At 40.5% G+C, this 27,500-nt stretch overlaps 3 protein-coding genes across 6 annotated transcripts in view; all 3 read right to left on the bottom strand.

The window, feature by feature from the left end:
* LOC132859683 (macrophage mannose receptor 1) overlaps positions 1-5,312 on the bottom strand; it is a 32,337-nt gene extending 27,025 nt beyond the window's left edge. The window contains exons 1-6 of the mRNA XM_060890522.1: positions 5,049-5,312; positions 2,779-2,924; positions 1,874-1,986; positions 1,547-1,680; positions 642-862; positions 341-450 (exon numbers count right to left, since the gene is read on the bottom strand). Coding sequence (XP_060746505.1) covers positions 341-450; positions 642-862; positions 1,547-1,680; positions 1,874-1,986; positions 2,779-2,924; positions 5,049-5,091 — 767 coding nt within the window. The 5' untranslated portion in view covers positions 5,092-5,312. The remainder of the gene's footprint in view (positions 1-340; positions 451-641; positions 863-1,546; positions 1,681-1,873; positions 1,987-2,778; positions 2,925-5,048) is intronic.
* A 3,576-nt stretch (positions 5,313-8,888) lies between these two features.
* klhl8 (kelch-like family member 8) lies at positions 8,889-16,995 on the bottom strand. Of its 4 annotated transcripts, none has more exons than XM_060890526.1 (11): positions 16,875-16,995; positions 15,359-15,567; positions 14,442-14,662; positions 13,521-14,069; positions 13,093-13,279; positions 12,853-12,996; positions 12,237-12,348; positions 11,951-12,119; positions 11,698-11,857; positions 10,882-11,083; positions 8,889-10,389 (listed from the first exon to the last, which is right to left on the bottom strand). In XM_060890526.1, the coding sequence occupies exons 3-11, from the start codon at positions 14,634-14,636 to the stop codon at positions 10,266-10,268; spliced, it is 1,842 nt and encodes a 613-aa protein (XP_060746509.1). In that variant the 5' UTR covers positions 14,637-14,662; positions 15,359-15,567; positions 16,875-16,995; the 3' UTR covers positions 8,889-10,265. The 4 variants fall into 4 exon arrangements, with proteins under 4 accessions (XP_060746509.1, XP_060746507.1, XP_060746508.1 ...); XM_060890524.1 differs by having other exon boundaries at positions 15,363-15,567; XM_060890525.1 differs by having other exon boundaries at positions 15,367-15,567.
* Positions 16,996-24,516: 7,521 nt separating this feature from the next.
* LOC132860358 (sodium-dependent organic anion transporter-like) overlaps positions 24,517-27,500 on the bottom strand; it is an 8,550-nt gene continuing 5,566 nt past the window's right edge. Inside the window, exons 6-7 of the mRNA XM_060891545.1 lie at positions 25,226-25,383; positions 24,517-24,954 (exon numbers count right to left, since the gene is read on the bottom strand). Of these exons, the coding sequence (XP_060747528.1) occupies positions 24,785-24,954; positions 25,226-25,383 (328 nt within the window). The 3' untranslated portion in view covers positions 24,517-24,784. The remainder of the gene's footprint in view (positions 24,955-25,225; positions 25,384-27,500) is intronic.

Below are 27,500 nucleotides of genomic sequence, written 5' to 3'. Positions count from 1 at the left end.
ACAGGAATATTTTTCTATTTATATTTAACATTCATTTAATATTTCAAGATATTTTCCCGAACACCCGAAGAAATCTGTTCCTAAACGGTTTATACGTGTAAACGTGTCAGGAACTTTACATTGAATATGAAAATGTGACTCATTTTTCATTCTTTCCTTTCATCCCTGAACATTTCAGCAATATTAAGACATTACTTACACTTTGAATCCATGACGTTTTACACACGCATCATTTATTCATCACTTTGTGCGGCACAGCGTTATTTTTTTAATTATTTTTGTTTCGTGTCTTAAAAGTGCTGTGATGAAATAAATGAATGCCGATGACGTTTTCTCTTACGTGAGATCAGGCTGCCCAGGAGCCCAGTGTGTGTAGCTGAAGGAAGCTGCATCAGACCAACTGAACGAGGTGCTGTTTGGCTGAACTTGACATGAAACCGAGGTGCATTTCTGCAGAAGTGTAAAATCACATCAAAGTGGTTTATATGAAGCCTTTGAAGAGAATATACAGTATTTACCCCATATATGTTTACACGTCAGTCCATGTACAGTGTAGAACAGAAACGTGGAAAAGGCTCACACTCTTTCGGTCTCTTTTAAAGACATGTATAATTGTTTTAAGTAAGTAAACAGAACCTCACCAGGGTGGAGTAGCCGAGCCACAGGTCGTAATTGGACGGTTCCAGGCCTAAGACGTAGGTCTCTTCTTCTACTGATTCGATGGACACCAAGTCACCTCCCTCCTTCAAACACTCAGTCCGAGCAGACATCCAGCTCTTCCTAAGCATGTCGTGCAGTTTGTAGCAGTTAGAACCGAACTGTTCCCACCGATTTGCCACGTCACACAACACGGGAGGGTTCGCTTCAAAGAGAGACAGAAAAACAAACACTATTAAAATCAGCTGAAAGAAGTTATTTGGAATCATAAAAAAAAATAAAAAGCTGAAACGTTACTTTACTTCTACTTCAGGAACTAAAAGTGACTTAGAACAGCTTTGTTTTTTTGTTGTTTTTTTTAAAGAAGCAGTTTGTCATTATTAAAGCCCTCTAACAATTACATAAATTATAAACACTGACCAACCAACTGTCCGACTTCTGACAAATAATCCATGCTGTTGATAAAACTACAACTAACTTACGCCTCAAGAGTAAAGCTGAGCAGCTTTGAGCTGACTCGCATGAGGCGGAGCTCATTTCTGGCCCAGAAAAATAAATATAAAAAATATAGACAAAATAACTACAGAATATATTTTTATTTCAACTCATTAAATGGTGACATTTTTTTTTTTATTTTTTTTTTTTTATTTATTCGTTCATAGTTACTTTTAAACTTATAAGAAAATGAGTTTTTGTTTATCGCTCATGTTAAAATTACAGCTTTATCTTTGACACTGGAGACAGGTTTAAAGGCTAAATAAATGCCTTCCATTTGCATTTCTACTCTATATATCTATCCTAAATACAGTAAAGTATTTCAGTTTAATAAAAATGATAATAAACATAAAAACGACAGCGATTAGCCGCGGATCGCTGAAACGAAACGTACGGTTGTCTCGTTTGCAGATGTACTGCCTCGGCGTTGTGCACTGCTCGTCGTTCCAGCGACCTTCGCTGACCCCGTCCACTTGTCCACAGTCCTCGTCGTCATTATGGTTATCTGGTTGTCCCGGTCTCCAGTACCTATAAACCACAGAGAAATGGAGTGAAAGTGCAAGCGCTTAGCATTTAGATACTTGTGCAGGAATTACAATGAAGGTCTGGATAAAAGAGAACTGTGAAAAGTGCTGACACTGGAGACTCCTTCCATAATTTATACTTATCCATACAAAAAAAATGGTCCATTCAGGACGAGTAAAGATAGACAGATACTTACTCCAGATATGGGTAATAAATGTTGCCATCGCTCCATTCCCAGTGGCCCTCAGAGGCGATATCGTTCAGACCGATCCAGTATATCGAGTGACCGACCTGCGTAGTGACCCACAACTACGAAGAGGGAATTAGAGAAAACATCAAGAATTACAGTTCAATTCAATCTACTCTTCTTTATACAGGGTCGTGTTTAGATTTCTAATACATTCATTCATTCATCTTCTACCGCTTATCCGAACTACCTCGGGTCACGGGGAGCCTGTGCCTATCTCAGGCGTCATCGGGCATCAAGGCAGGATACACCCTGGACGGAGTGCCAACCCATCACAGGGCACACACACACACTCTCATTCACTCACACACTACGGACAATTTTCCAGAGATGCCAATCAACCTACCATGCATGTCTTTGGACCGGGGGAGGAAACCGGAGTACCCGGAGGAAACCCCCGAGGCACGGGGAGAACATGCAAACTCCACACACACAAGGTGGAGGTGGGAATCGAACCCCGACCCTGGAGGTGTGAGGCAAACGTGATACCCACTAAGCCACCGTGACCCCCTAAGAAACTTTGGATAACACCCGAATTAGCAGAGTTAATTTCGAGACACTAAGAATTTTGGTTGAATGTTAGCGGTTTTTAGAAGGTTTAAGATGTTAAACAGATATTTATATATTCAGTAGAATGTTTGTATTACATTGTGATTCTTAGATCTACTTTTTCAGTATAAATTGAAATTTTGGGGACATGAAGCCTCCAGAACAGAAAAAAATGTTATGCACGTGTAGATATAAAGTATTTTAACATAAAATAACCATAGTAACCAGTCCACCAGAGCGTTCAGGCTTTTACACATTTTTAGTCAGATGTTATCACAAGTCTCGCTATAATCTGCCCTGCTCACCCTCTCGTGAAGGTTCGTGATGCTCATCAGATGACTTCCTTTGCTCGCACAATCCTCTAGAGCCTCATGCCATGTCATTTTATTAGTGGAGAAATAGTAGCACCTTTCCTCGTACTCCCTCCATCCTGTTTCACAATCACCTAGCACTGAGAGGGAGAGAGAGAGAGAGAGAGAGAGAGAGAGAGAGAGAGAGAGAGAGAGAGAGAAACAGTCAGAGAGAGAGAGAGAGAGAGAGAGAGATGGAGAGAGAGAGAGAGAAACAGTCAGAGAGAGAGAGAGAGAGTGAGAGAGAGAGAGAGAGAGAGAGAGAGAGAGAGAGAGAGAGAAACAGTCAGAGAGAGAGAGAGAGAGAGAGAGAGAGAGAGAGAGAGAGAGAGAGAGAGAAACAGTCAGAGAGAGAGAGAGAGAGAGAGACAGAGAGAGAGAGATAGAGAGAGAGAGAGAGAGAGAAAACAGTCAGAGAGAGAGAGAGAGAGAGAGAGAGAGAGAGAAAACAGTCAGAGAGAGAGAGAGAGAGAGAGAGAGAGAGAGAGAGAGAGAGAGAAACAGTCAGAGAGAGAGAGAAAGAGAGAGAGAGAGAGAAACAGTCAGAGAGAGAGAGAGAGTCAGAGAGAGAGTAACAAAGAGGTGAACGAGACCAAGCCAGAGACACATAGATAGATAGATAGATAGATAGATAGATAGATAGATAGATAGATAGATAGATAGATAGATAGATAGATTATTAATTAGCCTGCTAAGATACTAGATAGTCGAGTTAAATGCTTCTATCTGAGTTTGGTGTTAACGAGCTGAATAGATATTTACTAGCTAAGTTGATTTTTAGCTCTTATCCTGAGATTAATGCTAACAGTTAATTGAATTCAGTGTTAATTAGCATTGTCTAGATAGCTGAGTAAAAGTCAGGGCATTAATGTTAGCTAGTTAATATATTCAAACATTAACTGGCTGAGTTGAATGTTAGCTAGTTAGTTGAGTGTTAGCTGGTTAAGTGAAATGATGCTGATACCCCAGCATTGTTTGATGTCTTAAAGATCTGGATTAATTAAACATTTTACAGAAAATCTTTATACTAATTGTGTAAAGATTTCTCTATTGAACTACATGAGTGAAACTTTGTGTCCACTGTGTCGTTTTAATAAGCCATTCCCTGTGTAAACACATCCAACATAAAAGTCCCATGACTGCACCTAAAGTCATGTGACATAAGCATCCAAATGGCAGCAGTAATAACACTGCACAGTGCTAATGTTTGACTGGACTTGTTTTATCAGTTTGTAGAGGCTTGTAAAAAAAAAAAATCACATGGACGAGAAAATTATAAATAATAAAGATAAAGAATAGTGTCTGTGAACCGAGGTGGATAATTTAGCGTAGCTATGTGGGATGTGGGATGCTATTTGTTGTGTGTAACTAAAGACATAGTTTAGCTAAATATTTTACAGAAAATGGATTTGGTAACAAATCATTTATTACAAATATACATACATATATATATATATATATATATATATATATATATATATATATATATATATATATATATATATTTATTACATTTAGATGGTGTTTATCAACCTACAGTAATGGTATGTAATATAAAAAAAAGAATAAAATTGCTAATGTTATGGAAACAGAACCTTCCATTTTTAAATGCAACAATATTTGCATTTGCAATTGTTATAAAAAATAAAAACCTACACACTTCTAATTTGCAAATGTAATCAAAATACGCCGGTAGACTGCCTCTCAAAATGATTTGTGATTTAATAAAAATATATAAATAAAAAAATTTGTTATTTTTATCTAAATTTCTAATTTAGTGTAAATTGGCTGAGATATTAATATTCTACAAAAGTCCACTTCCACTGAAATTCCTAATAGAAATAAAAATCGGAGGCTAAATTAGATCTTAATATTACTTTTCATGTAATATTGAATATTCAATCATTTAATATATTGAAAAGAATAAAAATACTAAACACACCAAAATGAAATCTCATTTCGAGTCGAATACGACGAACGAACTTTTCTACGTTTTTTTAAACACTTCAGAATGAAAGGAAATCTGCCAAACCGAACAAACGACCAAATGTAAAATAAATAAATAAACAAATAAATAAACAAATAAAACGTTCTGAAGGAATTCTAACGGATCGATCACAGTAAACAAATTCTGTTCGTCTCAACATTCAGCATCTAAATAAATCTAAATCTCACAAATCTCTATTATTAATCTCTCTCTATAAAGTATAAAAATCGATACTTACCACAATGAACGAGAGCAAAAAGTGCGATGAAGCGTAAGAACATTCTTTGCTCTTTTTCACTCAGTGAGGCAGGAAATTAACACTTTTATTTAAAACTCACAGGTTATATACAAATTCTGTATATTTCAGTCCCAGTGTTAAGAAATTTTAGACTTTCTAGAAATTCAAAAGTTAGACGTTTTGCCTCATGTCTGTAAAAAAACGTCTCTTTTCCCACGATTCCCTGAGAGCGTGTGCACCAGCCGCTGCTCTCTGCAGAACTGAGCATCTTCAAGGGTTACAGCTTCTTTTCAGTTTCGTCCCAAAGTCCAAAGATGAAGCTGTAAAAACATCATGATGCTGCAGGAGACTTTATTGTCAACTTTATACAATGGAGAGTGAAGATGTAGGAAATCGGGTTGAAATATATTTTACTCGTATAAATAATAATTACAGTTATGGTTAATGTTTTCATTATTCTGATTATTAAGCGATAAAAGGTGAATTTACTGCACAATTATAAAAGCCCACTACAAATCCACAATAAAACTTTGTACCGACTAAATCTGAAAAACACCACAGTTTATATAATTACTTAAAAAATTATAAAAAAAATAAAAAATAAAAAAAAAGTTCACACTTAAATATAAAAAAACTCACTTAGCTTAACTTAACATTCCTGAATAATAGTTAATATTTTAATAATTTGATCTAATTAATGTTAAGTACACCATCACATCTATTCAGTTTTAAAGATCTTTATTTTTATTAAAAAAAAAAGAATATTATTAAAGATTTTTCTCTTAAAACTACATGAAAAAAGCTGTATTTAACGTTTACACTACATAAAATCTGATCAAATGGAAAATAAAAAAAATAATGGAAAATAAGGCTATAATAAAACATCAAAGGCACTGATACTTTATTTTTGAGCCACGGTTATGAGAAATATTATTATAAATGTTATTATTAGCATTATTAGTAGTTTTAATAGAAAGACACTACAGCGAATTTAGTCGTACGGAGGATGAAATCCAAAGAATAAAAGCATAAAATATTCATTTTACTTCATTTTACTATTATGTTTTTCTTGCACAAAATTCTTTTCAAAAACGATTCACTGTTTTGTTTCGTTTATTTGTTTGTCTTTAAATCTGCTTTAACCGTTTTTGCTAGTTCCTAAATTTATTTCCACATGACTCAGCAAAGTTAGCGAAATTGTCACGGCAAAAAATGTTTAAATATCAAAGTCCAAAAGATTTAATAAACTTTATTTTTATAACGCTGCATAATTTCAGACCGTAAATGTTATATAATAACAAACCGGCTTTCAATGTTTCAACTCTTTTATAGTGAACCGATGCTGCAAAATTCCTGACAAACCAATAAAGAGGTGATAATGAGGTTTGTTTTCCTACAAAATTGATTTAATGAGCGATTTACTAATTTACTATTGGTGCGATTTAAAAGAACCGTTCGATCGTGCTTTGTAAAGTGTACAAAACTATTACAACAAAGTCCTTTATTGGCTTTTTTTGTAATTACGACAAATGAGCTTGTTAACGAACAGAGAAAATTCAATCAAAACATTTATTTCAAACAAGAAAGAAAAAAAAGCTCAAATGAAAATAATTCGGTTGTGGAATAGAGACGAACTGCACGACCTCCGGTCACGTTTACTTAAGTTTATACAATTGCATTCTATATTGTCAAGATTATACAGTTATACAAGATATAGTTGATATACACAAGATATTACTGTAAAATTCTGTTAATAAATTAAGTGTTATGGTTCGTTGTATATTTCAAACATACAATTGTGTGTATGTACACAACGTTACACGTCTTCACTGGTATATCGACATGCTGATGTTCATCAGTTAGCATTGTTTTGTAAGTAGTTACTGAATAACTACAGCATTAAAGTTTAGAAGTGTAAGCAGGAATACGAGGTTGATTACACTGTCGTACAGCTCGCTAACCTTTGGTCTGTTTTTGTTACACAAATCTAACACAGATTTAAGTCTCTCTGTCGAATGTGTGGCAATAACTTAATTTAAAAAAAAAGTAAGCTACATTACTTAAAAAATGTGCGTGCATTACAACAGGTAATATTTGTGTTAGATTAACGCGATCCTACTGGTGTCAGTCAATATAGATTCAGTATAAATGATATAAAGTCAGTGTAATGTTAGTACAAGCAGCAATTAAGGGCACCAGGCACTAGAGGGGCCAAGCATATAGGGGCCAGGCATATAGGTATAAGCAGCAATTAAGGGGGCCAGGCACTATAGGGGCCGAGCATATAGGGGCCAGGCATATAGGTACAAGCATCAATTAAGGGGGCCAGGCACTGTAGGGGCCAAGCATATAGGTATAAGCAGCAATTAAGGGGGCCAGGCACTATAGGGGCCAGGCATTTGGTACAAGCAGCAATTAAGGGGGCCAGGCACCATAGGGGCCAGGCATATAGGTACAAGCAGCAATTAAGGGGGCCAGGCACCATAGGGGCCAGGCATATAGGTACAAGCAGCAATTAAGGGGGCCAGGCACTATAGGGGCCAGGCATATAGGTACAAGCAGCAATTAAGGGGGCCAGGCACTACAGGGGCCAAGCATATAGGTACAAGCAGCAATTAAGGGGGCCAGGCATATAGTTACAAGCAGCAATTAAGGGGGCCAGGCATATAGGTACAAGCAGCAATTAAGGGGGCCAGGCACTATAGGGGCCAAGCATATAGGTACAAGCAGCAATTAAGGGGGCCAGGCATATAGGTACAAGCAGCAATTAAGGGGGCCAGGCATATAGGTACAAGCAGCAATTAAGGGGGCCAGGCACTATAGGGGCCAAGCATATAGGTACAAGCAGCAATTAAGGGGGCCAGGCATATAGGTACAAGCAGCAATTAAGGGGGCCAGGCACTACAGGGGCCAGGCATATAGGTACAAGCAGCAATTAAGGGGGCCAGGCATATAGTTACAAGCAGCAATTAAGGGGGCCAGGCATATAGGTACAAGCAGCAATTAAGGGGGCCAGGCACTACAGGGGCCAAGCATATAGGTACAAGCAGCAATTAAGGGGGCCAGGCATATAGGTACAAGCAGCAATTAAGGGGGCCAGGCATATAGGTACAAGCAGCAATTAAGGGGGCCAGGCACTACAGGGGCCAGGCATATAGGTACAAGCAGCAATTAAGGGGGCCAGGCATATAGTTACAAGCAGCAATTAAGGGGGCCAGGCATATAGGTACAAGCAGCAATTAAGGGGGCCAGGCACTACAGGGGCCAAGCATATAGGTACAAGCAGCAATTAAGGGGGCCAGGCATATAGGTACAAGCAGCAATTAAGGGGGCCAGGCATATAGGTACAAGCAGCAATTAAGGGGGCCAGGCACTACAGGGGCCAGGCATATAGGTACAAGCAGCAATTAAGGGGGCCAGGCATATAGTTACAAGCAGCAATTAAGGGGGCCAGGCATATAGGTACAAGCAGCAATTAAGGGGGCCAGGCACTACAGGGGCCAAGCATATAGGTACAAGCAGCAATTAAGGGGGCCAGGCATATAGGTACAAGCAGCAATTAAGGGGGCCAGGCATATAGGTACAAGCAGCAATTAAGGGGGCCAGGCACTATAGGTACAAGCAGCAATTAAGGGGGCTTTCAGTTTGTTACAAAGTCATCAAGGTGCCAATTCTTTTTGATGTAACAGGAAATCAGCCATAGTGAATGTGATTGAGAATTTGTTTTCTGCGTCTTCTCCAACTGATTTTGTCCAACAAGTATGAAACGTCGGCGAGAGCACTGCGAGGTGAACGTATAAAGATCAGGAAGAATTTCTAAAATTAGCCATCACACAAGGATTTTATTTCGTTCATTTCTTATAGTTTTATTTGAATAATACAAACTGACATAAGTACAGTAGAGTAGCTCTCGTTTTAAAACAGTTGCTTGTTTGATAGAGACATTTTCGCACACTGAATAAAGTCAGTCATGGTTCCCAGTCCCAGTGTTTTCTATCCTAATCCCTGAATTTATAATCGTTCTAAATTTGAGGGGAAAAACTGCATAAATTCATCAAACTCCGTCTTTCAAGTTTTTTTCTCAACAGGACAGAAAAATCCGAGGGAGCTTCAGGAACCGGACTGGGAAGTTTTAGACACTATTTATACATCAGTCATGATTTCTTTAATTTAGATACAAAATAAAACCCTGCTGCTGCAAACCAGAACTGCACGAGTCGAGCGTTCGTCGCGCTTCGTGGCAGCTTGTAAATGGCCTCGTGTGATTCTCTGTGCTTTAAATACTTAACAATAAATAGAAATATACAGATAAAGATACAAGAAAATCTCTTCGATGTAACAGCGTGATTCGATACATGAGCTGAAAAGCAAGATAATAATTAGCGTACGTATAAATAGATAGAAATTCATTCCAAAAAACCACAGAATTAAAACTTTATAGATAGAGCGATAAAAAAAAACCTACAAACACGATTTGCGCGTGAAAAGCAGAAACGACACTTTTTTTTTGTTTGAAACGTATTTCGTGTCGGTTTGTTTTTCAGACAAAAATATAATGTTTCTAGTCTATAAACATAGTGCACGGTAACAGCGATGCACGGATATGGAGTCAAATTCCTTGTACAAAAACAGAGTACATTAAAACAGCTCCCCCTGTAGGTCCTCTGCGGAAGCGAGCGAGTCGGCCGCCCGGCTGTCGGCGTCGTCGGATGACGAGCTCCGGCGTGTCGACTTGGCTTTGCTTTAGTTTAACATGTAGTTAAAATGAAGTAGCGTTTTCCACAAAGATCACCGCTGATTAGATCGTCTTATTAAAGTGAGTTAACTTAATAACCACAGGCAGCGTGACATGACGGCACAGTTCTCACAAATCTGCGATTCCTCTATGAAATAAGATGTAAATCTAGACTGTGTAGTGCGAGTAATATCAAAGCTTCCTAGTCTTTAAACCGGACGTGAGAGAACGGACACGAGGAAGAGTTCAGACAGAGATACAATAAAAGTCTGGAGGAAATGTGGAGGACCTGCTGCGATGGAGTGTGTGTTTTAACTGTGTACGGTGTGTATAAGTGTTGATACAACATTTGTGTGTGTGTGTGTGTGTAGTATTTAGTTTGTAATATGTGTATACATTCTAAAAATGTTGTAGTGCTGTATATGGACTGTGTATGGTCTTGTGTGTGTGTGTGTGTGTGTGTCTGTATTCTAACAGTGACACTACATGCAGTCGACCACGTTGCTTGAACCCTGACCCACGTCTCGAATCTGACTGATGTGTGTGGCGCAGACTGCTACGCCCGCTCCGGCCCTGCAGTGAGACACAGAGCCCACCAACTCCCACCTACACACACACACACACACACACACACACACACCAAATGAGTATCCCAAAATACAAGAATTCAGGCATACAGGAAAGCTTACTGACAGAGAGGAAATTAGGCAAACAAGTAGACAATAGACAGACAGACAGGGAGACAGACAGAGAGACAGACAGACAGAGAGACAGACAGAGAGACAGACAGACAGAGAGACAGACAGGAAGATAGTAATGACAGACTGGAAGCAGACAGGTGATGCAGACAAACAGACAGAAAGGCCGTCAGACAAACAGGCATATAGATAGATGGATGAATACACAGATACATGATGGATGAATTGATCAGATTGTACAGACAGCTGATACAGATAAAAGTTAGGACAGAAAGGATTGTATATATATAGACCGGACAGACGGACGAACGAACGGACAGACGGATGGACGGATGCTTACAGAAGACATTCGAGAGCGGTTGCTGAAGTTGTAACGCTGCTTTAACATTTTACTTCTCACCTGTTCATGCGTGGCTCAAACGCCTCCACCGTGTTCAGGTAGATGTTTCCGTTGTGCCCGCCCACGGCAAAGACCCGCCCCATCACCGTGGCAACACCGACTCCGCCCCTGGGTGTAGTGAGCTCTGCGACGTACTCCCAGCAATTCGTCCTGGGATCGAAGCGCTCCACTGAACTCAGAGGAGAGTTATCATCAAACCCACCTGAACACACACAAAGAGATACAGGAACCATCAAGTACAATTATGGGCTGTAGCTCATCAGTCGTGCTGCAAAGTATTGGCCCCCTTCCTCCCCATCCATGGCTGTGTGTGTGTGTGTGTGCGCTTGTATGGGTGTATCAGTAGTGCTGACGTTTTAAACACTGCATTCATTTTCTGTGCTTTATCACTTTCACACACCCACCCACACACACACACACACACACACACAAATGAACAGATCTTTTTTCCCACAAACAGAATGTTTCGCTTCCACATTCAACACTATCAGCTGACCACAGTGTTAACTTTAGCTAGAAATGTCAGGTTTCCCCAAACACACCATATACCAAATCCACACACACTGTTATATTACTCAGTGGAGCTGAAGTTCAACATGCGAGTCATGTGTTAATCCTACGCATCAGTCACTTATTCACAAATTTGCACTTTTCACCTTTATACTTTTCTCTCTCTCTCTCGTTTTTTGAATGTAATTTGCTTATCAAAGGTCAGCTGATTTAAACCTGGCTGGTGTTATAAAGCAGTCATAACATGACAGACAGTAAAGAGGTCAACGCTCGTGTCAGTCGCGTTGATTCGCTCTTTCTCCGTACCTACGACGTAAAGACAGCCGTTCAGTTCGCTCACGCCGTTTCCTGCGCGTCTCTGCCCCATCTCGCGCACGTCGCTCCATTTGTTGAGGTGCGGGTCGAAGCGTTCGACGCTCGACAGCGAAGCCACGCCGTCGTTCCCTCCTACGGCATAGACGTAGCTCTGATGGTGAGGACAAACGAGTTTTAAAAACGCTTACAGTTTCAAATCAACATAGAATTAATGATGATGATGATGATGATGCTTTGCTCTCACCCCTAAAGCGACAGAGCCCACTCCTCCTCGAGGGGTGTTCATGGGAGAGACCGCGCTCCAGCGGTCCACCTCGATATCGTAACGCTCCACGTCACTAAAGCACGAGTTATCATCCAGACCTCCTATAGCGTAGATCGGACCTCCAAGGGTAGCCAGCGCAATGCCCCTCCTACACACACACACACACACACACACACACACACACACACACACACACACACACACGCTAGTACAACCGAAATCCAGCCTTGGACAGGAGAGAAACGTCTTGAAGAGTGTCTGATACCTTTTTGTGTTCATGGAGGCCTTCATCATCCACTTATTGGTGAGTGGGTCAAACATCTCCATGTTCCCCAGATGCTCGCTGCCATCATGGCCGCCCACTGCGTACACCTTTCCTATGGACACACCCCGTTTTTCAATCATCCGCTTTCATTTATTCCTGTTCTTCAATACTAATTATTCACTTCAGTCTCTCTGCTTTTCTATACCCTTCTGTGTCCAGCTCTTGTCTCGCAATCTGTCTCAATCTGTCTCCTTGTCCCCGTCTCTCTCTCTCTCTCTCTCTGTCTGCTACCATTTTTTGCTCGGTCACCCTTTGTGTCTTCCGTGTTCTGCTTTCTCTTTCTTCTTAACTGTTACTTTATTACCTTTTCCCTTCTCTCTCTCTCTCTTTCTCTCTCTCTCTCACTTTATATGTCCTTCACTCTGTCTCTCTCTCTATTTTTCTGTGTCTCACTGCTCACTCTCTTTCTGCCTGTATGTCACTTTCTTAACAGTCCCCATGTCTCTCGCTCTTTCTGTTTTAATGTCTCTCTCTCCCTCAGACAGCTCTCTTCTGTCTCTCGTTCATTTCACCGTGTACCTCTCCTTCCCTCTGTCTGTCTATCTTCCTGTCTCACCTTCTACAGAGATGACTCCCACGTGTCTGCGCCTGCTGTTCATCTCAGGGCCGAAGAACCAGCTGTTCTTGCTGATGGAGTAGCACTCGATGCTCCGAAACGGATCCCCGGACCCTCCACGTCCCCCCACGCAGAACAGTACGCCTGCACGAGGTCAAATGTGCACAACAGTTGTTAGACCGTGAGCTCAGATGCTGCAGAAGTCTACGTTTTTCCTCTGACGTGCGTGCTTGTTCTGACCTGCTGTGTGTTTGCGTGGTGTGGTGCGGATCGAGTACTCAAAGTTAGGCACGTTCTTGTTGCTCAGGTGCAGGTGGTAGTTCCTGGCCTCGTCCAGCAGGTCTCGGCAGCTCAGGTCAGACTTGATCATCTCCTCTTTAGCCACGGTGCCTGTGAGGAAGTCCACAGGGAGCAGAGGAAGACGTACCTGCGGTAAAAACATCGAACGCGCTGTAAAAAAGGAGATACCGCCAACCATCTTTAATTAGTGATGGGGAGGTCTGTTTCCATAGAAACGCTAACCTTTAAATAGAAATCTGTGATATTTGGCTCCATTACTCTCATAAATGTTGTTATAGACGACTAATCAACACCTTCTGACCAGCCGGTATTAAGAAATCCAGGTTTTTTCCCTTTTTACTCAGCCTTGGCTGTATTAAAGATGGTACCTGAGACATGATCTGGTGAAGCCAGAGCTCATGGTGCTGTGGATTGGCTTTGAGCCACTTGACAGCCGCTTCGTACACCTGTGTCTCGGACTGGATGTTGAGGTCGCTGGAGCTGAGCAGCGTCTTAAGGTGCTGCGGTGAGACACGTGTGAAATCGTCACTCTCCAGCACTTGGCCGAAGTTCTCGCAGGCGTAGCGGTCGGCCATGTCCATCAGGTCCACGCGATGGTGGCTCTCGGCGAAGGTGCGCACGGCGAGGCAGTTGGATGGGTGGAAGTGGGCCTTCATGTACTCGCAGCAGGCCCGTGCCACCAGCTCCACCTGCAGGATGCAGGCGGCGTAGAGCAGCGGCTGGACGTTCTCTACGGTCAGAGTCAGACGTGACGAGTAGGCGAAGCGCACCAGATCCTGGATAGCGTCGCCGTCAAAGTCGCGGATCTCGATCAGCTCCTGCTTGGCCTCGGCCATGTCCGACAAAAACATGGCACGGAAATACGGCACCACGCAGGCCAGCACCAGCTTGTGGCAGGGGATCAGCTTAGTGCCAACCTTCAGGGACAGACACAGGAAGCACAAAGCTATGATCAACAACATATTTTAATAACACCATCACTTCATGTTATTGCCGTTAACTAAAGATTATAAAAAATATTGACTCAGTTTATTTGTAGACTAGACTTAGTGCTCATTTATTATTAAATATTATTTAAATATTTATATAGTGGCTTAGAAGGGAGTCAAATTATCTTCCACTTCTACTTTTCCACCTTTCCAGTTCTCACAGCTCTCGGTCTGACCTTTTATGGAGTTTTGTGGGCGTCACTATATGCTAATGAGCTGTGACAGGGATGCACTTTACATACGATCAGCATCGTAACATGAGTATGGAGAATATCAGCCTTTCTAAAACGAAGCCGGTACCTTTAGCGTGACGTCACAGAGTTCTCCGTTCTCGTAGAACTGTCTCAGCGAGTTGTGAAAGTCCTTCCAGGCTTCATTAGCCTCGAAAACAAATGAGCCGTCTGTGGCGCACTCTGCCTCAGGAGACCGTGACACACACTTTGTCCTGAGCTTGTGCTGCTTTACATTCTCTGTCACGGTGTCACCCGGTGCCATGGTCACTCACACACACACACACACACCTACAGAGTGACAGAAGGGAAGTCTGAGGTAAAATGCAAATCAAGCAAGAGAGGCAACAGGATACGCATGCTCAGATACACACGCGAGGATCTGCACGCCTGCTAAAGTAATGGCACCCCAGGAGCTTTCTATACAAAAGAAGCTAGGCATGCTGAGGTGAATCCGCGATTATTTAGAGCAATCTGTTATCATAACTCACCTAAGCTTTTTAATAACGACTAAAAATCTAATGGAATGATTTTTTTGTAAAACAAACATTTTCACAGAATACTTTCTTTATTTTCAGCACTCGGTTTTTAAAGGTTAACCCTTAAATAAATTAAATTAAATAATTAATACGTCCCAATTAATTATCACCAACAGAACACACACCAAAAGCTTTCAGTAAAATGATCAAAGTCAAACCTTAAAGTCCTCAATCAGCTTTGATTCTTAACCCGACAGAGCAGCCATTTCCCTCCTTCTTTTCTGTGTGTGTGTGTGTGTGTGTGTGTGTGTGTGTGTGTGATATTCTGTAATACATTCGGATTAATCTAAACAATAAAGCCTGTGTTTTCTCGTATTGTCTTCATCTGACCGAGATTCCTATCATGGCCTAGTTACTGGCCCACATCAGCAGAGGGAAGTTCTCTCGATGCCCACGCAGAACCGATCAAGCTTTAGCTCTGGTGCGGTCTGAATGGATCCTCTGTAACGCACTCACCTCATCAACATTCGCTTAGCGGCGTGTGTGAGGGCCGGCGCTGATTTCCAGTGCGAGACCCATCAAAGGCCTTTTGTTTTTCTCGCCAAGCCTCAGCCAGCCACAGAGAGCGCTCTCTCGCTCGCTCGCTGCTGCACTCGTCCTCATCCCTCGTGTTCCATCTTCATGCTGCCGGTAACAGGAGAGCACAGCGATGACTTCCTGAAATAAACATGGAGCTCACTGGATTATGTTAAAGAACCAGCTTTAAAAACAACCGTATGATAATTAGGAAATAAAACAATCCCCATAGTGACAGTGACGTGACATACGGCTAAGTACAGTGACCCATACTCAGAATTCGTTCTCTGCATTTAATCCAAAGTGCACACACACAGCAGTGAACACACACACACACCATGAACACACACCCGGAGCATTGGGTAGCCATTTATGCTGCAGTGCCCGGGGAGCAGTTGGGGGGGGTCCTTGCTCAAGGGCACCTCAGTCGTGGCCGGTCCGAGACTCGAACCCACAACCTTAGGGTTAGGAGTCAGACTCAAGCAGGAACGAAAAAGTCACCACTCCGAATGTTGATTATTCTCTTATCACAGCACACCTCTTTCACACAGGTGGAAACTTTTGTGAGTTTTTCTCACTTACACCACAGTAAATACATTTTACTAGCTAAACTGACTTTTTGTCCATTTATAGCTACGTTATAAATAAAATATTCACAACGGAGACTCCAGATACGTGTTTAATAATGAACACATTAATACTTACACAACCATATCAACGACTCCACGGGTTTTATGTTTAATCCCGTTGATTTAGCCGTTACTATAGAAACGACAACTTAAATGGAGCGAACGATCGAACAAGACTCTCGACCAATCAGAACGGAGAATTTTACACATCCGTTTAATTAATGAACACGAAGCTTTTTAGCTCTAACGTGTTATTAATGTAAAGACAGAACATAAAGGTGTATTTTCTTTAACATGACGTAATAAAATTAATTTAGGGTCATAATTTAATTGTTAATATGATATATTTATTAGGATACGACAGTGTTATGACCAGTTTACGGCTTATGTGATAAATACCGATGTTTGTCACAATGTTAGCGATGTTATGGTGAATAAATAAATAATCTATATTTATTATATAGTGTTTATTTCTCAGTGTAGCTCAACATTTAGTGTAAAATAAATAACACAGTCGCTAATTACGGACTCTAAAAACGAGCCTTTAGTCAAATAAAACGCTCTAAAACAAACTTATGACCGTTTAAATGAATTAACTTCGTTTATCCAGTCAGCATTAGCGTTAGCATTAGCGGTAGCGTTAGCATTAGCATTCATGCTCACTAACGCTACACACACTGAGGCACCAGACGTTAACCCGCTCGTCCTACAAAACCCGGAAACGGAAACCTTTATAACAACATGGAGATTATTAATAGATTAATATAAACCATGTAAATACAGTAGATTATATAAACACTGCACATTTCAGTACTTTACCTTATTATTCCGAGTCAAACGTACTCTGCGCTCTCGGATTTGACGACCAGGCGATTTGTTGTCAGACGCTGGACCGCAAAGAACTCTGGGAAATGGAGTTCAACCGTTACAAGTGACGTTTACACGTTATTTACTCATTTACCCCCAAAATAATTAGCCCATAGAACCGTACGTAGGAAAGTTGTGTAATTTGGCACACATGTAGAGGCCAGTCTTAGAAGTTACTATAGCAACTTTGTGTGTCTAGCTCAAAACCTCTAGCGCCACCAACAGTCCAAAAATCCAATTATGTTCATGTTCATAACTGCTGACTCGTAAAGGCCTAGAGACAAAATTCTTGCATATTTTGGGCATTTAATCAGAATCAGAATCAGATTCATTGGCCAAGTGTGTTGACACACACAAGGAATTTGGTTCCAGCAGTTTGTGATGTTGTATTTTGTTTTTTGGGTACATCCGATGAAAAATGATGAAATGTGATTGTTTAGTTTAAACAAGAACATGTGAAAATTGACTGTTTTCAATTTTCAGAAGAAAAACCAGAAGATGAATGTTCAGCTGTGGTGTCGGCCTAGAGACAAAATTCTTGCATATCTTGGACATTTAATCAGAATCAGATTTATTGGCCAAGTGTGTTGACACACCTAGTGGCCACGAGATTTTAAAAACAGCTATTTTCGCTTATAACTACTGCACACTTGAGTCTAAAATCATGAAGGAGGTGTTGTTAGAGTCCTTGAGGCATGCTGAGTCAAACGATACTGTTGTGTCTGCAGTCAGATAAATAATAACACGACACCATCGCTTGCGGTGCAACTCAGTTATTTCCTATTTACTGAACCGGAACTGAATGCAAAATAATACATCATTATATAGATCACCACTAGGGGGCAGGCTTATCACAAAACTATGACTCGCGTTATATAGTACATACATTACACTTTCCTCCCCCACTAGATTAATTATACTGAGAAACATGAAACACAAAACCAAAACGTACTGCATTACATCAACAGGTACTCTAACAAAATGTTTCTAATTTAACATAGCTACAAATCAAGCCTTTGAGGAGGTTTTCTACATCTCTCAGGATAACGTCTCTGTAAGCCTAGGTGAGATTCAGGTGCAGGTGCAATTGCAACCGGCATTGTGACATCTGGTTCATCTTCATGCGACTCAGATTCATTCACGTTAACTGATGTAGGAGGGACAGTGTCGACAGCATTGTTGTCCTTGGCATGCGAATCAGGGGCAGGTAAAGGTGAGGATTTTGTCTGGCGATCCACCAACTGATCTACATGGCGTCTCCAAGTATTTTCTCCAACCTTCACTGTGTACGTCAAGGGTCCCGTTCTGGTGGTGATAGTACCTGGTTGCCACTTTTCCAGTCTGTAGTCGCGTGCTAAGACCTCTTGTCCAACTCGGAAATTTCTTGTAGGTCTGTCCTTTATCTGCTCAAATTGTTTATTTTCCACGTCACGTCGAACATTTGGTCTGATGAGATCCAAGCGAGATCTTAAGTTTCTTTTAAGGAACATCATCGCTGGTGTTTGGCCTGTCGTGGCGTGTGCTGCATTCCTGTACATGAAAAGAAAGTTGTCTATTTTGTGTTGTAGCGAAATGCTGTCATTGTCCATTGCTTTTATTGCTTTCTTGAAAGTCTGCACAAACCTTTCCGCCAAGCCATTAGTGGCAGGATGGTATGGCGCAGAAGTGATGTGTTTGACTCCATTCAGCTTCATGAATTTCCGAAACTCGTCTGAGACGAACTGTCGTCCATTATCTGTGCATATCTGCTCTGGCAACCCATTCCTGGAGAATATTGTTCTCAATACCGAAACAGTGTTTTCAGATGTGGTTGTCTTCATCGGAACAACTTCAGGCCATTTAGAATGTGCGTCCACGGCGATCAAGAACATGGAGTCCCTAAATGGTCCAGCAAAGTCAACGTGCACTCGTTGCCATGGTGTTGACGGCCATTCCCAGGGATGCAAAGGAGCTAATGGTGGAGAGTTCTGGGTCCGTTGACATCCAGGACAAGCCTTTGCCAGATCCTCAATCTGCTTGTCGATTCCCGGCCACCACATATAACTACGTGCAAGATTCTTCATTTTTACTGTGCCCAAATGCCCTTCATGTAACGTGTCCAACATCTTACTACGCAATTTGGAGGGAACGACAACTCTTAATCCACACATCAGCGTTCCTTGACACACAGAAAGCTGTTCTCTTCTCGCTGAGAATGCTGGATACAGTGAGTTGCCGTGTGCTGGCCACCCGAGAACTGTGATGTCATAGACTTTGGACAATGTGGGGTCATTACGGGTTTCTTTCTGAATAGTGGCATTTGTTACAGGTAACTGACTCACAATTGTGGTGTGAAACACGTCAGCTGGATCCACACTATGTGACTCGTCTGTTGACTTCAGAGGCAGACGTGACAAGCCATCCGCGTTACCATGTAGTTTGGTGCCTTTGTACTCAATATCATATTGGTGAGCACCCAAGAAGAGTGACCAACGCTGCAGCCTAGCTGAGGCCATCGCTGAGACACCCCTCCGCACATTAAAGATCGAGACCAAGGGCTGATGGTCCGTGATCAGGGTGAATCTTTGACCATACAGGTAATGGTGGAACTTTTTTACACCCCACACAAGGCTAAGTGCTTCTCTGTCTATTTGTGCGTAGTTACGTTCTGCTGCCGTTAGTGATCTCGATGCAAAGGCTATCGGTTTTTCTGTGCCTTCTGGAAACTTGTGTGACAGCACAGCGCCAATTCCATACGGCGATGCATCACATGCCAGCCTGATGGGTATGGATGGATTGAAATGTGTCAGCACTATATCAGAAGTTATGAGCATCTTGGTCTTCTGAAAAGCTTGTTCGCAACTGTCTGACCATTTCCACTGTGTTCTTGTTTGCAACAGTGCATTCAATGGGTGTAGCACGGTCGAGAGGTTTGGAAGAAATTTGTGATAATAGTTCACAAGTCCGAGATATGATCGGAGTTGAGACACATTCTGTGGGTGTGGTGCATTTAACACAGCTTCGATTTTGTCCTGTGACTTGTGTAGACCATCTTTGTCTATCACATGACCACAATAAGAAATCCGAGACTTGAAGAACTCACATTTCTCTTTGTTAGCTCTTAGTCCATACTCACACAGTCGAGTCAGCACACGTTGTAAGTTTTGGAGGTGATCTGCATCGTCCTTCCCTGTTACAATGATATCGTCCAGGTAACACTGCGTTCCTGGAATACCCTGCAGCACCTGGTCCATCGCTCTCTGCCACAAGGCAGGGGCTGATGCAATTCCAAAAACAAGACGGTTGTACTGATAGAGCCCTTTATGTGTGTTGATGGTCAAGAATTTCTTGGATTGCTCATCCATCTCCATCTGGAGGTATGCTTTGGCCAGGTCAATTTTTGAGAAGTGTTCTCCCCTGGACAAGGATGCGAAAATATCTTCAATGCGTGGCAGGGGATACTGTACTACATGAAGAGCTGGATTAACGGTCACTTTAAAGTCCCCACAAATACGCACATCCCCTGTCTTACCCTTTTTGATCACAGGAACTATGGGCGTTGCCCATTCACTCCGTTCAATTTTAGTCAGGATTCCTGTTCTTTCCAAATGATCCAGCTCTGCCTCCACCTTGGGACGAATTGCATATGGGACTGGGCGGGCTTTAAAGAATTTTGGAGAAGTGTCTTCTTTTAACTCCAGAGTCCCTTTTATTCCTTTAAGTGTTCCTATCCCTTTCCGAAACACAGCTTCTGCATTTTGTACAATTTGCGTTAAAGTAATTTGTGTCTCTTTGTTTGTAATTTGCTGGGACATATCCAAGTTTTTTATTGCGTGCCAGTCCAGAGGTATTTTCCTCAGCCATTCACGTCCGAACAATGCAGGCCCTCCATTTTCCAGTACATACAGGTTGAGCTGTTGCTGATTTTCTTTGTAATTCACAGTTACTGGTAATTTTCCTTTTGGAGACACTTTTTCACCAGTATAAGTCTTTAATATCACTGATGTCTGTTGCAGTGGTATTTTTGAAAACAGTCGTTTGTAATCAGCTGCTGAGATGACCGATAAGGCAGATCCAGTGTCTAACTCCATCTTGAGTTTAACACCTGATACTTCTGGCGTAAGCCAAATAACTCTTCGATCTGTCTCTTTAATACTGTACAGTTCCAGGCATGAGAGATCATCAGTATCTGAACTTGTGTTCGCTTCATTTTCAGTTACTTGATGTACAGTGGCAGATTTACGTTTCACTTTGTACATTCTGTCTTTCTGTACCTTCTGTTTATCCATTTTGCATGCTCTCTCGATGTGCCCCTTTTTATGGCATCTTCTACACTCTTTATCCTTGAACCAGCAGTCATTTGCATCATGAGACATTTTTCCACAGCGATAGCATTTTTGTTTTCTTTCCGATTTCAGTGCCAGTTTATTTGTTGCACATTCTATTGATTTTTGTTGCAATTCTAATGCATCTTTTGCTGCAGTCTCCATGGATATTGCAATGTTCAATGCACGATCGAGCGTCAAATCTTTTTCTGTCAGCAGTCTTTTTTGTGTACTTTCATTATGCATACCACAAACAAGTCTGTCTCTTAATGCATCTGCCAGCCCAGCTCCGAACTGACAATGCTCTGACAATCGGCGTAACTCAGCTATGTATTCGGAAACACTTTCTCCTTTAGCTTGGTTCCGCTTGTGGAATCTGAATCTTTCCGCAATTAGTAAAGGTTTGGGGCTCAAATGTTCATTTAAAATGTCCACTACTTGCTGGAACGATTTATCCGCTGGCCTTTCAGGGGTTAACAGACTACGAAGTAGTCCATAAGTTTTCGCTCCCATCACGCTCAGCAAAACAGCCACTTTCTTATCATTCTCAATGTCATTGGCCTCACAGTATAGCTCCACCCTTTCCACATAAGTTCCCCAATCCTCAGCATTACTATCAAATGCGGTGATAGTTCCAATCATTGACATTTTCGCTGGTTTGCAGTTTCACATGAGACATTAATTGGCTTCTCTTTCTGTTCAATGTAACTCACGCGCTCTTATCATGAATATTCCTTTCCGTTTCCAGACCATTCAGGTCTTTTTGTTGCATCCGTGTTTGTCGGTCCGAAAACTCGTCGCCAATTCTGTTGTGTCTGCAGTCAGATAAATAATAACACGACACCATCGCTTGCGGTGCAACTCAGTTATTTCCTATTTACTGAACCGGAACTGAATGCAAAATAATACATCATTATATAGATCACCACTAGGGGGCAGGCTTATCACAAAACTATGACTCGCGTTATATAGTACATACATTACAGATACTAAACGGTTTTCGGACGGACATTTTGTGTCGGCCATTTTGAATTTTCACTTTAAGTTCAGTATTTTACGAATGCAATGCCATATCGCTACGAAACTTGGTATGGTTCATCAGCGACATGTTCTGAGCGCATCTGATTGTTTTGACCCCGGTATCGCTGCTTGCAGCTATATTTAAACTTGATTTATTTTTGGGTTTTCCCCAAATGACTGATTTTTAACTTGTGTACATACTATATAATATACACACACACACACACACGTGAGTTTATTTTTTTTTACAGATGATTAACTTGTGTACATATTATATAATATCATATATATATATATATATATATATATATATATATATATATATATATATATATATATATATATATATACACGTGAGTTTGTTTGATTTTTTTTTTTTACACACGATTTATTTATTTTGACATAATTTAATTGTAATTTTAATTTATTTTCACACATGATTTCTTCTGTGAATAAACCTGTATTATGAATCGTTTGAGGCCAAATCACATATATGGTCCATTCTTCCTCTCAAAAAAAAAATTATGTTATTTTATTCATTAAAAGGTAGAGAAAAAAGTAATTAAACACATATAGCCATAAGAAGAACAATCACAGGCCCGGTTTCGAGAAAAAAAAGTCAGTGAGTCGTTTGAAATAGTCAACTCTTTTCGGTGAGCCGCGTCAAATGAACTAACTCATTTAAACGACTCAGCCAAAACATTCTCCTGAGTAATCTTTGCTGTTTAGAGCAATAAACTGGATCTTTTCTAAAAGCAGGAAATCTGATTAGGAAATTCAATGACCTTTCTGTGTGTCTGTGAATCATATATAGTCTTTATCTGTCTTCATTTATCTTATAAACCGATTTACACACCAGACAAACATTTCCTTTTAATATCAAACAGTGGATGAAACATTAACATCAGTCTTACTTTCACAGATTCATCTTCCTGTATCACAGTTCATCACAAAAAACATTAATAAAAAAATAAAACAACAACCATAAATGTATTAAATCAATTCAAGTAATAAGAAAAGTTCTATAAAACTATACGACGAATAAATTCTTCTGGTGCATCAGTGTCGCTCATTTCAACGAACCTTTTAACTGAAATGAAGTCTATACGCTATAAAGTGCACTTTATGATGCCTTTCGAGCAGAGGTGGGTAGTAACGAGTTCCATTTACTCCGTTACATTTACTTGAGTAAGTTTTTGAAAAAAATTATACTTCTAGTAGTAGTTTTAAATCACTATACTTTTTACTTTTACTTGAGTAGATTTGTGAAGAAGAAACTGTACTCTTACTCCGCTACATTAGGCTACAACGAGCTCGTTACTTTTCTTTTTACCTCTTTGTTATTCTACGCATCAATTTTAATGTTTTATTTTGACAGATAGTGAAACTTCCGCTAAGGCTCCACCACGTGACTGTTTCACCAATCAAACGTAGTCGTGCAGTCTCGTCATGTTACCATACTCAATTACTCAATGTCAGCGGCGGGACGCATTAGTTAGCAACACAAACATGTCAGAATCAACCGTCGGCAATGAAGACGGTGAAGTTTAATAGTGACATCACTGAGTGATTTTTTGGTGAAATAGTTTGTTTCTGCATGTTTTCACACACACACACACACACACACACACACACACACACACACACACACACACACACACACACACACACACACACACACACACACACACACACACACACACACACACACACACACACACACACACACACACACACACGTTTTACGTCGACCGCTTCCTTCTGGTGTACAGTTTTCTGTTCAGCCTGCCTGGTATGAAATGTGTGTGTTTCCTTCTGTTGTTCTGTCACTGGAGACACACACACAGTTTATGAGAATTTATGGGCTGCCTCGTTCTAGTTCTGCCTGGTAAAAAAGTATAAAGGTTTGTAAATTTGTGTTACTTGTGCATATTTATTTTTTATTTATTATTATTTTATTTATTAAGTACTTGAATTTACCTGAATTATTTTAATTTAAGCTATTTTGTAATTAATTAATTTTAATTTATTTTATTGATTGGATGCCATAATTTGCCTAAAGATTATTTTGTATTTTTGTCTGTCTGATTGTTGTCGTGTTAAAAAATAAATCAGACGTTACTCAACAGTTACTCAGTACTTGAGTAGTTTTTTCACCAAGTACTTTTTTACTCTTATTCAAGTAATTATTTGGATGTCTACTTTTACTTTTACTTGAGTCATATTATTCTGAAGTAACAGTACTTTTACTTGAGTACAATTTTACCCACTCTACAACTCTACCCACCTCTGCTTTCGAGTGAAGAATACCTGATGATGTGTGCTGTATCCTCCACCACATGAAAGAAAATGAGCTAGGGTGCTAATACGTGCCAGAAAATATGAATTTTAGACCACAATAAAACAAAACCTCACCTGCAGTTTTTTAAAAATAAAAATCCAAACAAGTTCAACACAAAATTCAAGTGATTATCAAGTGAAAAAAAATCAATCTATACAGTGCAAGAAGCCTCCAGGAGTCACGCAGACAGGAGACGTTTACAATCGTGTGACATGATGTTCTTCAGTGTTCCTCTGAGGTTCACAGAAAGTGTCATTCTCAAACGCCGTGTTGATTTCTCCTTTAGGACCAGGTTCTTCGGGCTGGTTTTGTTCCTCCGAGGTCATAAAATAGTTCTTACACGCCGTCCTCTTGTAAATCTGATAAGCTGGAAAAAAAAATTATTATTTCTTAAACCGTATATTTATATATATTTTTTGGTCCTTAATCAGTTTTACATCCATTTTAATACAACTGAAATGATTTATGTCAAGAAAGTAAACTGATCCTTAAGCGTTTTCCTTAACGTCAGAGACACCATTATGTCTCCATAACATTTATTATACCTCTTTAAGAAGAAGAAGAAGAAGAAGGTTCTAGAAGTCTTCCAAACCAAAATCCTGAAGATTACAATATTATACATTCTTTTCCCCACTCACTGATGATCAGCAGCAGGCCCGTCAGCAGCTGGAAACAGCTGTACATAATAGGAAGTGTGATGATTTGCGACAGTTGATGTGGACGGAAGAATAGCTGCAGGACTGTGCCACAGATCTGCATGTTCTGAGCTCCCGTCTCCATGGCAATGGCCCTGCACCTAGAACCACAATTTCGCACTTTGTTTACTATTTATAATAAAATGTAAAGCATTTAGAAAAAATTCATTCATTCATTCATTCATTCATTCATCTTCTACCGCTTATCCGAACTACCTTGGGTCACGGGGAGCCTGTGCCTATCTCAGGCGTCATCGGGCATCAAGGCAGGATACACCCTGGACGGAGTGCCAACCCATCACAGGGCACACACACATACACACTCATTCACTCACACAATCACACACTACGGACAATTTTCCAGAGATGCCAATCAACCTACCATGCATGTCTTTGGACCGGGGGAGGAAACCGGAGTACCCAGAGGAAACCCCCAAGGCACGGGGGAGAACATGCAAACTCCATACACACACAAGGTGGAGGCGGGAATCGAACCCCCAAACCTGGAGGTATGAGCCGAACGTGCTAACCACTAAGCCACCGTGCCCCGATTTGCTTTCCAATTTCCATATACAGTATTTTCACATGATTCTCCATACAGCTGATTCATTTTCACACGTGATTTAATTCACATGATTCATTTATTTCACTTGTGGTTGTTCACATCATTCCTTTACTTTCACATGTAATTCCTCACATGTTTAAAATATTTCACATTATGCTTTAAAAGATTCTTTCGTTTCCACATGGGATTCTTTTAGTTCAAATGTGATTCGCAACACGTGTCATTTACTTATACCTCCGATTCTTCACATGATTATCATATTTCACATTATTCATGAGATGATTTATTTACGATCACATGATTCTTAAGACGATTCATCAATCTTCACAGCAATTCTTCAAATGATTCCTTTACTTTTACATGTAACTCGCAACTTGATTCATCTACTGTTACATATGATTCTTCACACATTTGACACTTTTCACTCGATTCTTTAGATGATTCCTTTTTCACTTTCATTTTCACACAGGATTCTTTAGAAGATTTGTATATATATATACACACACACACTTTTTTTTTTTTTTTACATATGATTCATTTATTTTCACATAATGAATCACAGTAATTATTAAAACAAAACTTGTAAGACGTGTTGTTTTTATGGCACGTCATTCACAAATAGTCACGTGTGAACGGTGAATTCAAGGACGAACGTGTTGAATTGCTTGTTTGTCATTGTGAAATTGCACATATGTAATTGTGATTATTTCTGTGTGAGGCAGAAACTTCATCCGTTCTTTTACAGTGTTAATTTCCGCCTCCATAACAAGTACACACTAGTGCATGTGTAGCCTACGTCTCGTTCTTAAACACCGATGTTCTTTATCTTCTGTTATTTTATGACAGCCTGAGCTTTCCAACATCGTGGAATTGTTTGAGTCATTTGTTAGACCTTGTCTTGTTTTCTCTCTTGCAGTAGTTGTGTAGTTATTATTTATTTACCAGCTCTGATACTGGCTCTGATAAAGCTTTATCAGATACAATGGGATGAGATCTAGAAACGACCTAGTGCAACTTCCTCATTGTAAGATTGATATTAGAGGTAAACAAAGAGGTCATTATGATGTGATGTTAGGGTTAGAGCTTTGGTTTAGACTCCGATCTGTCTTTTTACTCGTTTCATTGATTATAATGTGTGTTGTGGCTAAAACAACGGATCATGACTGAGAAATTCAGAAATGCTTGAAAAGAATATCACTAGTCATGAGAAGAATATTTTTAATTGGAGGTCATGAAATCCTAACATGTTCCTGATGCTCTCCTCACTCTCGTTTCTTTGTATTTTGAGTTTAAAAGGAAATAACATTTTAAAACTACATTTTGAATGAAATTGAGGAATGAAAACCACTCACACTCACTCACTCAGCTTCTACCGCTTATCCGAACTACCTCGGGTCACGGGGAGCCTGTGCCTATCTCAGGCGTCATCGGGCATCAAGGCAGGATACACCCTGGACGGAGTGTCAACCCATCACAGGGCACACACACACACTCTCATTCACTCACGCAATCACACACTACGGACAATTTTCCAGAGATGCCAATCAACCTACCATGCATGTCTTTGGACCGGGGGAGGAAACCGGAGTACCCAGAGGAAACCCGCGAGGCACGGGGAGAACATGCAAACTCCACACACACAAGGTGGAGGTG

The sequence above is a fragment of the Tachysurus vachellii genome, chromosome 17, assembly GCF_030014155.1.
Source record: "Tachysurus vachellii isolate PV-2020 chromosome 17, HZAU_Pvac_v1, whole genome shotgun sequence".
Taxonomy (NCBI): Eukaryota; Metazoa; Chordata; class Actinopteri; order Siluriformes; family Bagridae; genus Tachysurus; species Tachysurus vachellii.
This window is presented reverse-complemented; position numbering and strand designations above follow the sequence as displayed.